This window comes from Agelaius phoeniceus, chromosome 7 (assembly GCF_051311805.1).
Source record: "Agelaius phoeniceus isolate bAgePho1 chromosome 7, bAgePho1.hap1, whole genome shotgun sequence".
Classification (NCBI taxonomy): domain Eukaryota; kingdom Metazoa; phylum Chordata; class Aves; order Passeriformes; family Icteridae; genus Agelaius; species Agelaius phoeniceus.
In genome coordinates this window covers 22,506,215-22,518,454 of record NC_135271.1, presented here as the reverse complement: position 1 = coordinate 22,518,454, position 12,240 = coordinate 22,506,215, and the positions used below count along the sequence as shown (strand labels likewise).

Sequence of the window (12,240 nt, the reverse complement as noted above, 5' to 3'; positions counted from 1 at the left end):
AGGATGTGCTGTCGCCTTTTCTGTCAGACCCATGGGCTTTGTGGCTGCTCTCCTTCCCCTTCTCTGCCACCGGCTGAACGGATGCACCTCCTCTCTTGTTTTACCTGAAACCTCACGTTCCCATGCCTTCCCCCACGGTAGCAATCAATGTTCTGTGTTGGCTTAGCTTCATGCAGGGAGCCACAAGCAAACTTACATGAGGAACTGAGTTAAAAGACAGAACTCTGCAGAAAAGTTCATTTGTGCTTTCAGTGCATTACAGGTGGCCACTAGTTCCAGAGAAGTATTTGGCAACTTATGTGTACTTTAGGGCATGAAAAATTTTAAACATTATCCAAATTTTTTGTGGGGTGTCTACACCGCCATGCAGGGAAGGAGTTTAACTGCCTCCTTGGCACCCTGCCTCACAATCAAATCAGTGGAAGTCCTAATGATGGCCATTTTCAGAATAGATGAGACTAAACACCTAATTTGTGTATACTGTACATGCAGTTGTAGGGTATGCCTTTTTTTTTTTTTTTTTTTTGGTGTACAGATCTCGCCCCTTCTTGCTTTTAAGAAATAGACCCTCAAAACCAGTTTTTCAAAATAAAATTCACTTATATGACCATCATGTATGTTTCTGCAGCCACAGATTAGAAGTTCCACAAACTTAAATTTGGTAGTCTTTCCATTCTTCCTATATTTTTCTTCCTTGTTACTTCCCCAGGGAAAAATTGCACTAAGGAATTTCCAAATATTTTCCTTCTTCCTTTTGGTGTAGTCAACATGGGCAATGCAGAATCCAGCCTATTTTTGCTTCATTCCTGAGTTGTTGTTTTCCTGATAATATTAAAACCAGAACAGAATATTTATTGTATGAACTATTATAAAGGTAAGACATAAAGTGTACTTGAAAAACAAAAAGTAAAGTCTTTCTAGTCGCTTGTGTTGTTCTTAAAATCCATCTTTTGCGTTGACCTTGATTTGCTCTTTAAAGATTTACTTTTGAAAGATGATACTGTTGGAAGTGAGCAACCAAAAAGTCTTGGATGCAGAGCAGATTTGAAGATACGCAGCTTTTACTCTTTATGAAGGTGACTAAACCAAACACATGCCATGCATATCTCTTGCTATGAAGGAGTCTTTCCAGGAGCAGATGGGCCATCCATCAGTTGGTGTCACACAGCTCATTCTGTGCCTGTTGCTCCCTGCAGGTACTCAGCGTGCCAACGCCCGAGCTCCAGCTCCGTACAAACGAGACTTTGAAGCCAAGCTGAGGAACTTCTACAGGAAGTTGGAGACTAAAGGATATGGACAAGGCCCAGGGAAATTGAAGTAGGTTGAAGCATCTCATGAAACTGGATTTCTTTTCAGGCAGCTTGCCTTGCCTCGCGGATCTGCAAGCTTCTTCCCATTAGAAGGAATGCAGATGTTACGGTTACCCAGGCATTTCTGGGAATAGAAAACCTGTAATAAAAGACTTAATGCCAGCATGTGATTCATAGCAGAGTTTACAGCAAGTTCTGAGCACCTCTGTGCTTCCTCCAACTATGTTTTTGTACAGACAGTATTACCAATACAGTGCCAAAAGGAGCTTTGGGAAGAGGCCTGCAGAACAGGAGGCATCTGAATTCTTCCATTATGATATAAACAGTTATATTTTCTCATATCTTTTTCCACTAAAAAAAAATTAGATAGACATATCTTTTGAACATCATTGCCTGTTCTTATACAACATTCTGATACTAGTCCTCTTTAGTAAAGAGGATTCATACATTAAATGTTACTAAACTCTAAGGATTGCGTTAAAAAACTGCGAATATTTTTATTTTAGAACTCTGAATGGTAGAGTACTTGGAGTGAGGTCTTCCCTCCTTCATTTATTAGCTAATCATGTGATTATGTGCTGTTATATATAAGAATTGTCCTCACAAGATACTTTCAAAATTTTGTAAATTACCAAGTCATGTGCCAGTTATCAAACTCATAGCCATGAGGCACTAGAACATGATTTAATCATTTCCTCTATTATAAAAAAGGGGTTTTCTATTTTTTTTAATTTCTTTCAGCCAGTCACTTCTCTTATTTTGCAGAAATCTGTGCAAAGCTCAGACTTCATTCATGTGAGCTTGTTACAAGTTCTGCAAAACTGAAATGGGATTAAAATGCTGTTGTTTTTACAAGTCTTAAGAGGCAAAGGTTGAGCAATGTCTGCCTCGAATATAATGAAGTCATAAACATTTAAAGCCTTACCTATGAAAGCTTTGTCCTGAATGCCTGGGCAAATAACTGGTGGGGAGTATTTGCTCCTTGTAATAATCTGTTCTATTTCTTACACCCTTTTTTCCCTGTCCTTTCTTCCCTGACCTATTTGCCATCACACTGTGGATTTTTAGGCTGTAGTTTGACAGGTGAATGGAAGTTTTTTCTGGGTTGCTTTCCCAGGCACAGCACTGACCTGTTCAAAGCAGGGCCCAGCACAGCTCTGCTGCTGCCTGGGTCCCCTCTTTGCCCAGGTGCCTGCTCAGATCCAGGCTCTCTCTCCTTGCATGTCCTTGGCAGGATGGCTCAGTGCAGTCACTGAACTCTGCAGGGCCACAGGGGCTTTGCAGGAGCTGGGGTGGGTTCAGCTGCCTTCTTGCAGCTGCTGGCTGATGGGCACACACAGAAGGCAGTATTTGAATATAGAGCAAGTGAAGTTTCCTGAAACTAATTAAACACAGTTTTTTGGCAGAGGATAAAATGTTTAACTAAGGAGGATTCTTTCACCTCTTATTTTAGATCTTTATGACACTTCCTCATTTTCACAATTTTTCTTTCAGAAGGTACATTGCATTTTCACATGTGATGTTTCAGTGGGGTTTTGTACAAATAATTGCCATTCCTTCTGGACTTTTTGTACCATCACACTCAAGGATAATGTAGGGATGTGTGTTTCTGGGTTTATCATACTGTGATTTCCATGGTTTTATCTTTTTCTGTGTTAAGAGATTGATTTTTATGGAAAAGATGAGACTCTTGCTCACAGTGAAACTCACTTAGGGGCTCAGCTTTACAAAAGGATTTCATACTTAATGAAAATGCCAGCTTTAGGACCTTTCTGCTTAAAACTTTAAGGAAGAACCAAGGTAGACAAAACAAAACTACTCCTCTTTGTACAAGGGACATTTTATTGAAACATAAGGGAGAGCATTGGAGGAGAACAGAAGCTTCCTGATCTGAATAAAATTATCCAGCAGAAACAGGTATCTCTGAAATCACCCTGGTTACTATCCTGCTGTGTTAATAGATGTTTCCAGATGTGGTTCGTGTTCACAAATTGCTGTTTCAAAATACTTTTGCCCTTCAGATTAATCATCAGGAGAGATCACTTGTTAGAAGATGCCTTTAACCAGATCATGGGCTACTCAAGAAAAGACCTGCAGAGAAACAAACTCTATGTCACGTTTGTTGGGGAAGAAGGGTGAGTAGAACAGGGAAGTATTTGTGGTCTGAGAACACAGTGTCTTGCAGCTCCTCTCTCACCAGATTGTTATCTAGAGAGAAAAGAGGAAGAACTGTGGTCAGGAAATGCCATATACACAAGCCTAGAACATACAGCTGTTCAAGATGGCTTCTTAAGCATTTTGCAATGTAACATATCCTGCCTTTGCAGAAGTAATGTGAATGCTTATGTGAATTTTCCCAATAGTTGGTGTATGTTTCAGAATGTTGCTGGGAAAGCAAATTAAAAACCATACAGCTTTCTTGTGTTATTCATCTTTCTTTTCTCTCAGTGCTGTTGTGTCTCCAGGGCTTACCAAAAGACAGCTGCCATTTGTTGGAGGGAGTGTGCTTTCAGAGAAGGCTATGGGCTCAGTCCCTAATTTAGCTCTGTCTGAGGCACTGGGAGCACAAAGCCCTCAGTACCACAGAAGGTACTCACTGCCTCTTCAGGCCAGGGCCTACATCACAAATAAAAGCAACTGGACGGTTGCCAGTTGTTAAAAAACCCCCAATATTCCCCACGCTTCAAAGTCACATTCAGAGAATGCTCAGTCTGTGTCTAATGAAAGCTTAATGTGTTACAGGTTGTAAGATGTGCTTTGCAAAGCAAGATGTGGTTAGATTTCCTTTGCAAGTGAAACTGAAACAATGTACTATTTGCTGCTTTTGTCTCTTGATTTCTGCCCCCTTTGGCAGGCCTTAAAGCCCACTTGTCTGTTGTTGAAACGGTTCATGAATATGTTTATAAATATTCAAACTTTTATTCAATGATATTCAGAAAACTGCAGCACAGCTCTTGGAATGCTGTAGTGTGGGCTATTGCCATTCAATGTGTGAGTCTTTAAAATGCAAAGTTGTAATAGAAACATCTCCTACAAGATGAGATAAAATTAATATGTCTTTGAAAACCTCTAAATCCTACTGTTTGTTTAAAGTTCACCCTGAAGCACTTAGTGTTAATATAGATCCAGTGAAGTCTTAAAATAAAGAATGTTTACAGCTGAGAGCCAAGTGTGGACTTGTTCATATAAATAATATCACTATGCTGTCTGAGGAAAAACTCAGAACTGGAATGGCAAGGCTGGTGCACAGTGAGATTATGCTGTATTGACAAAGGAGGGTGGGGATGCAGGAGCAAGGCCTGCTTTACACAGCCCCTACCAGCCTTTACTTTCACAGCTACAGCCTCAAATCAGATTTAAAAATGAAAGGGAAATCCTTTAAATCATACATGAGATAGAGGTTGATCCAGATACACCATTTCCTTTCATCAGTTGTCAGACTTTTGCATTTCACCACTCAGCAACATGAAGAGTGACCTGGAAATGGGAGTGACGCCTCCTGTCCCCATTATATCCAGCTTTACATGAGACTTTAGCCTTAATGGAGAAGAATCAGTTCATTAGGAGCAAAGACAAATTAAAATGACGTCAGTCCTTTATTTACACATCTGTATTTTTAATGAAGAAAGGATGTGTGCAAACAGTATTGTTTCATCAGAGATGGTGCAAGGATATGTATCACATCCAACTCCTCATTTGGCCAGGTGAAGAAAGACAGGTCAGGGTGGAGGAGAGGAGGAATACTGAAAGTTAATTGTTTCCTATTTGCTCCTCCTTTTTTAAGAGTGTAAGTAGGAGTTTACTTTTGCGTTTCTTTTGCTCTTGGTAAAGAGACATAAGTCATAAAGTAATGGGTAAGGAAATAATTACATAATACAACGTTTTAGTAACTCTTAATTTATTAATACATAAAATAGTAAGTGGGACAACTCAGACATGGTTATTGCTGTTCAAGTGATTTCTGTCATAAGTCTCATAATGTGTATCTTTCTCAAATCTTCAGTTTCTATACTTATCAATTGTGATGCTCATTTAATGGTTTTTATACGCTCATTCATTTTGGTAATAAATTACAAAAAATTATATAGGAAAAATATGGTTCCTTGTTTTTCCTGAGTTCTTTGAACTAGTAGGAGAAGCTGCTTTGCATTTAAGAGTGGTAAATCTGAAATATTAATGGTGCTTCCTAGGAGACATGAGTCATGTTGCCAACAACATACTACTCCCCTGAATATCCAAATGCCCCACAGTTGCAGCTGTTGTGTGGTTGCATACCTCTCGTATGAAGTTTTCTCACCCTTGTGCCAAGCCTTTAATTGTAGGATAAATCTGACTGGCAGTGCAGGACTCTCATGATTGATTTATTTAACATGACTCACAGTAACTGCATACAGAGGGAGCTGTATGAAGTGCCTGATAGTCAAGCAGAGTTTCCTTTCTATCTCAGGATTTCTTAGTGTGTCTGATTATCCCAGAAGTTTGCAAGAGTCTTGCAGACAACCCTTTACTTGATCCTGGTATTTGTGCCAAGATTAAGATCCAACAGTTGTCCATGGTATCGAACCATTTTTGATTTTTTCCTCTCTAATTTATTGATGGAATCTACCCATTCTTGCCAGGGTAAGGATCTGTTTCAGTACTTCACTGCTGAAGCTTAACAGAAGTGAAATGCTTCCAAGTGACTGAAGGGAAAGTGTTTTTATTCAGCTGAGGAAAGAGGGTTTGTCTTCAGCTTGATAACAGCACCTAGCCTTTACTTTGCTGACAACTTCATCCTCAAAAACAACTCTCATTTGTGGTTGTCTTCTGTAAAAGTTTATGAGCCAAGACATTTGTAGCAGGAGTTCTTTGTGAAAGCTGACCTTCTCTGTGCTACTTCTGTCTGTGCATTGTCTTAGTACTTGAGTAAAATATTAAGTCTTTTATCTATAAAAGATGTATCTTTCTTTTTGTTAGGATTATAATATTCTCTGCTCCCCACTGGAAAACTCCTAGTTTTCTGTTTTCCAACTCTAATAGAGCATTAATATCATACCTAAGTCATTTCACTGGTGACCTGCAGAGTAATGTCACAATTCAGTCTCAGTGCATTGTCAGCAATGCGTTTGTTTATTATTCAGGAAGAAGGGGTTATTTAGATTCATTAGTTCTGGAATCTTGAAATGGGGAAAAAAGTAGAAAACAACAAATAAAAAAGCCCAACCAAGGAAGTGCACTCTCCAAAAGACATTTAAATACACTCAAGTTTGGAAGACAGACAAGAAAATTTAGACCAAGAAACATAAATCACTGAAGTAATCTCAGATTATATTGCTAGGGAAAACACAAATATTATCCCTCCAATTGTCCTATGGCTGCAGTCTGCAAAGACAAAATACGACCATTGTTTATTTTCATTGTTAATTTGTCAGATGAAGATAAGTCTGATTTTGGCTCTTTTCATGATTTTCCTTCTCCCCACCCTGGCCACCCCCAATTATTTGGTTATATTCCTGTGGCAGAGGCCACTGCAGCTGGAGCCAAAGTTTTTTTTCTGAATGCAGCCCACATGGAGAACTTCATTCCAGTCCTCCAAGCCATTCCATTTTAGAATAGTCCCTTGAGAGTTCCACATACTTTAGCATTAGGCAATCTGCACGGATAAGGGTTTTGGTTAAAATCTTACGAAATTTTAATAAAAATATAGTGTAAGGAATGTAGATTCAAAAAAAAAAAAGGTTCTTACTTCATAGTAATGTCAGGTTTTTCTTTAAAGGTTGGACTACAGTGGACCATCAAGAGAATTTTTTTTCCTGGTGTCCAGGGAGCTCTTCAATCCATATTATGGTTTGTTTGAATATTCAGCCAACGATACCTACACAGTACAAATAAGTCCCATGTCTGCTTTTGTAGACAATCACCATGAGTGGTAAGAATTGTTTTCTTTTGTTTTTCATTTACATTTTCTGTTGTTCCCACTTGTAGAACAACTGCTCAAATCTGCTCAGACATGTAACACAGAATCTCATCTTTGTAACCAGCAGCAAAATAATTGCATTTCTTTAGACTTCCCTGATTTTGGTTTCTCTTGTGGTTTTTAATGATCTTATTTCTCACAAGGTCAGCAAAATTATGATTTGGAACATGTATCATGGGATTGTCTCCCAACACAACTCCCTGCATTTCTTGTACATTAGTAGTCATTTCATGAAAGCAATATTAACCTCTTGTGTATTAGAAAAAAACCAAGAAAAAATAACAACACATTGACTTTCTGTCAGCTAAGGAGGTTTCATATTACTGTATGTAATTTGTTTGAGTCTTCCTAAACAGTACAGAGATCTCCTCAGTGGAAAAACGCCAACATACCTTTTGGAAGGAAGTCTGTGGTAATATCTTAATTGGGGGTAGGGGGGAGACTGCTGATCACACAGCTTTGAAACAGTCTGTACATTCACCCCTGCTTCTGAAATAGTTATCAAGGATTTTTGCATAATCCTATTTTTACATTTATAAGCCAGTTTAAATCACCCTCAGTTGATTTAAGCCATGGCATCACCATAAATCTGTAAAGCTGTGCTGTGACTATTAACAGAGAGTTCTGCTGTGTAAGTGGTTGGATTACATTATTAGTGGAATGACAACTGCTCATTTCTGTAGGACAGATATGCACTGAGTTCTTATTTTTTGAAGGCCAGTTATGAAGAATGAGTATCAGAGGGGAATCTCATTACTAATTTTACAAATAAAAAGAAAATTAACTGGTTGGTAGTTCAGTTAGTGGAAGCAACCTGCCTGTTGAACTCCAGTACTTCAAGTCTCTGTTGGAAAGGCAGAACAGCCTGGCATAGAGTGAGAGAAAACTCTTATGTGCTGTGCAGCTTCTGCCAACGTTTTCTATTCATCCCTGGCTTCTGCAGTGCTGGACCAGAGACCTGGGGAATGAAGGAGGCATGGCCCCTATCTCTTTCAGAGAGTGCTGGTTTTGTACAGCCCCAGGGGGAATTCAGAAAATACAGCTGTGACAAGCAGTTTATGCATGGGAAGGGGAAGGCTCTGCATGTCACATCCTCATCTTGCAAACATTGTACAAGCAGGTATCATAAAGCTCTAATTTTTTCCAAGAGAAATGTTGTTAAGGATACATAAAGTTCAAGAAACATTTACTTTGAAAACAAACACTAGACTTTAATCTAGCTCTAGAATTGTGGATGAGCTTTCACAATGAATCTTGATTCTCATGGGAATATTTGCAAAGACCCTCCTATTTCAAGGTTGCTGTCATTTGTTCTCAACCCTGGCAAACTTCCTCCTTACACATCCAACAAAATGAAGATAATAAGGGAAGAAAGAGTTGAGAGGAGATTTAGATCCTGTTGACATAGGGCTGAAGAGCACTGCAATACATAAAAAACTTTCTGGCACTGTTTGTGAAAATACACAGAGGACTCCTTAACCACAGTCAGAAGAGGGAGCAAGGAGCTCCTGTAAGTAGGAAAGACAGGCAGCATGAGCTGTCAGCCAGGGAAAGAGTAGCAAAACCTTTGGCCTCTCTATAACATGAAAACAAGGTAATTCTGTAGGGGTGTGAAATAAAAAGAGACAGTGGCTATCATTTTGAGAGATAATGCATTTATAAAGTGGCTGCTCTGGCAGGGGCTGATTGGGTTAAATATGGATTTGACATTTTTGAGCAGTTGTAACTTAGGTATCTGAGGGATTTTCCACACCCTGCAGTCTTGCTTTTTTATTATTTTTTTTCCCTGTGCCTTACTGAGAATGTTAAAGAAACCCAAGAAATAAACAAAAATACCACAATTTAGACATAGCTGTCTGATTTAATAATGCTGTTTGGAAAAACATGCAAGTTTTGATGACAGAGCAGTGTACAACCACAAAGTTTCAGTATCATGACTGTAACTCTTTCTCTTCCAGGTTCAGGTTTAGTGGTCGAATTCTTGGTCTTGCTCTGATACATCAATATTTGCTGGATGCCTTTTTTACAAGACCCTTTTATAAAGCCCTCCTCCGAATGTGAGTAGAATAGTTTTGTCTCCTCTTTTGTTTGGTTCCTTCCCCATCAAAGATGCCATTTTGTGTATGGATTATTTATGATGCTGTATAGACAAAGAAGACAGGCCATTATTTATAATTTACTAAACTGATTTAGATCCATGAGTTTTTTGAAAAATTTCCTTGTTTCCGCTACCTCAGAATGTTGTTTGTGATTTGTGAGAACACGATGAGAACCTTGTGTTTTGTTTTAGCCCTGTTACCAGCTTTCTTCTGCAAAATCTTGGACTTGAAGAGGTACAGTGCAGTACTGTGGGCTTATTCCAGATATTAATAGAGTTCTTATTCTTTTGTCATGCAATGACTCACGGGATAGGATATGAATCACTTCATAACCTAGACTGCACCATGCATTCTCAGATTAGACTGATTGTTGGCAATCTCCATTTTGAGGAGCTGTACTTTTGATAGACTTCAGACTTAGTTTCCAGAACTGCTGCTTCTGTTCTGGCTGAAGCAATGAGAGCTGTGCTTGCTCAGCATATCTGGAACATAAGGCCTAATGAGCTTAAGGTGCTTTACTTTTTATTTGAAAGCTGGTTTTGAGAAGTCTGGAAACAATTATTTTTTTTTTCCTATAAAACATTGCATGTTCTAGTAGTGAGTAATTAATCCATTCCTACTGCACATACATTTTTAAAACACCTAAATGCTAGCAGCATCATCTTAGTGAGAAGGATGAGGTGAGGGAAAGTATGGTAAGTATGTGGTAAGCTGGAAATCTAAGCTGTTCAACAAATGATGGAGATGAGGCAGTGTAGCTACATAAACAAAAAGGACACTGCTTGCTTGTTTAAAAAAAATCTTAAAATTTCTTTTATTATTTGAATTCTTTGTCTCTTCAATCTGTGTATTTTCATAATTCCTAAATGTGCTTCTCAGGAAACATGGGGCAGACTCACCATTAAGAAGAAATGTGCCTTCAAATTAAATTCTAGAGTTTTGTATATTTACAGAGTTATTTTGTGTTCTACAGTAACTGCTGTTACCAGGCAAATAAACAGAGATTTGAAGTTGTCCTCTTTATTAATGTTTCTCTTGGCTCCCATTCACAGTCTGTTTTGTCTGAGTTTAGTTACTGAGCACAGGCTGCTGCCATCATCTGTATTTGTGTGTTTTCTTCTTTCTTCTGTCAGACTCTGTGACCTGAGTGACCTGGAATATCTGGATGAAGAGTTTCACCAGAGTTTGCAATGGATGAAAGACAATGACATACACGATATCCTAGATCTCACATTTACTGTAAATGAAGAAGTTTTTGGGCAGGTGTGCAAGTTTCTTCATTTCCTTGGTGCATTCTCCTGCTAGATAAACATTTATTTGGACAGAAGAACAGGTGTCTCTCCATGCTGCCTTGAACTTGTATTAAAAAAATTCCTGCTGGTGAAACCAATGTTGAAATCTGGGGAGGAATTAATATTTGTAACAGGTCAAACACGTTCTTCTGGTTAGGAAGATTTTCTGGAGAGTATCTGAAATATCAGACTTTAGGGTTGCTTTGGTAGATGTAGTTTACCTGAATTTAATTGCAGCAAAGTTGCCATTCAAAGGTATTACAACACCTTTGTTAAAGTATTATTCAGAAAACTTCAAAAGTCGATGTAAAGATGGTTTCTTCTTCTCAGCTTATTCTTAAATCTAATTATGAAGGTTCCTCAGACTAAATGGAATTTAAAATATTTTTAAAAAGATTTTTTGTATGTTCTCTTACTTCATATATTCCAGTTTGCTAGTAAGGCTTGGTTAGTGATTTTAAGGAATTACTTCAGCTTAAAAATTTAAATTATTACAATTCCTTCTTTTGTCTTTATAATAACTATGTTGTCACATGGTCATTTTTTGTCCTAAGATCACAGAACGGGAACTAAAACCAGGAGGTGCCAATATCCCAGTCACTGAAAAGAACAAGAAAGAATACATAGAGAGAATGGTGAAATGGAGAATTGAGAGAGGAGTTGTACAACAAACAGAAAGCCTAGTTCGTGGCTTCTATGAGGTAAAAAGCTCCAAAATTAAATTTACTTTCTTTCTCCATCCAAAATATTTTTCTCCTTGTATACATTTCCAAAATACGGGGTCCCAGATATAATCAGAAGTGCTCTTGTAGATACTGGAAGGGGAAGGGAGTGTAAAAAAATTTCTTTTAGTAATTTATATAAAGACTATTGTTCTGTATCTACTTTGCACTGGACAATACTCTCAATCACTGTATGATTAGCATTGAATCCTTGCTCTGTTTCTGCATTGGGTCTCTGAGACTTGTTTGTTTAAAAAGACAAAACCTGAATTCTGAATTACCTGAAATGATACCTGGTAAATACCTTAGTAGCAGATTTTGTGGGGAGGCACAAATCAGTACATGAAGAAATGCATTTTATTTCCTTTCACAGGTGGTTGATGCAAGACTGGTGTCTGTATTTGATGCCAGAGAACTGGAACTGGTTATAGCTGGAACAGCAGAAATTGACTTGAGTGATTGGAGAAATAATACAGAGTACAGAGGAGGTAACTTGAATTTTGAATTGTTCAGTGAGAGTGTCAAGGGCTCTGGGTCTACCTAGTTTTCAAGACAGTAAAGAACCTTCCCATGAGATACATTAATAGTAACTTTTGAGCTTCTCTGGTTAAGTTAGTGTTAGGGGAAGGTAATTTTTCCATTTTAGTTTGCTTTGTTGGATCTCCTTGCAGCTCTTTGTTGGCTGTTCTTGCTGAGACAGCACAACAGGACACTCTTCTCCACAGAAAGTGCCATGTTCAGCTGCACACTGGGAGGCACCTCCCAGACCTAGGGGAGAAATGGAAATGGTAGCCATTCTTAGTTGGATATTGCTTTTTTTTTTTACACACTCAAAGTTGACAGGAAATTAGAAGCAATCAC

At 38.4% G+C, this 12,240-nt stretch overlaps 1 protein-coding gene across 1 annotated transcript in view; it reads left to right on the top strand.

Moving 5' to 3' along the window:
* HECW2 (HECT, C2 and WW domain containing E3 ubiquitin protein ligase 2) overlaps positions 1–12,240 on the top strand; it is a 153,413-nt gene that overhangs the window by 124,908 nt on the left and 16,265 nt on the right. Inside the window, exons 20-26 of the mRNA XM_054636439.2 lie at positions 1,197–1,317; positions 3,332–3,445; positions 7,066–7,218; positions 9,225–9,323; positions 10,499–10,628; positions 11,212–11,358; positions 11,753–11,867. Coding sequence (XP_054492414.1) covers positions 1,197–1,317; positions 3,332–3,445; positions 7,066–7,218; positions 9,225–9,323; positions 10,499–10,628; positions 11,212–11,358; positions 11,753–11,867 — 879 coding nt within the window. The remainder of the gene's footprint in view (positions 1–1,196; positions 1,318–3,331; positions 3,446–7,065; positions 7,219–9,224; positions 9,324–10,498; positions 10,629–11,211; positions 11,359–11,752; positions 11,868–12,240) is intronic.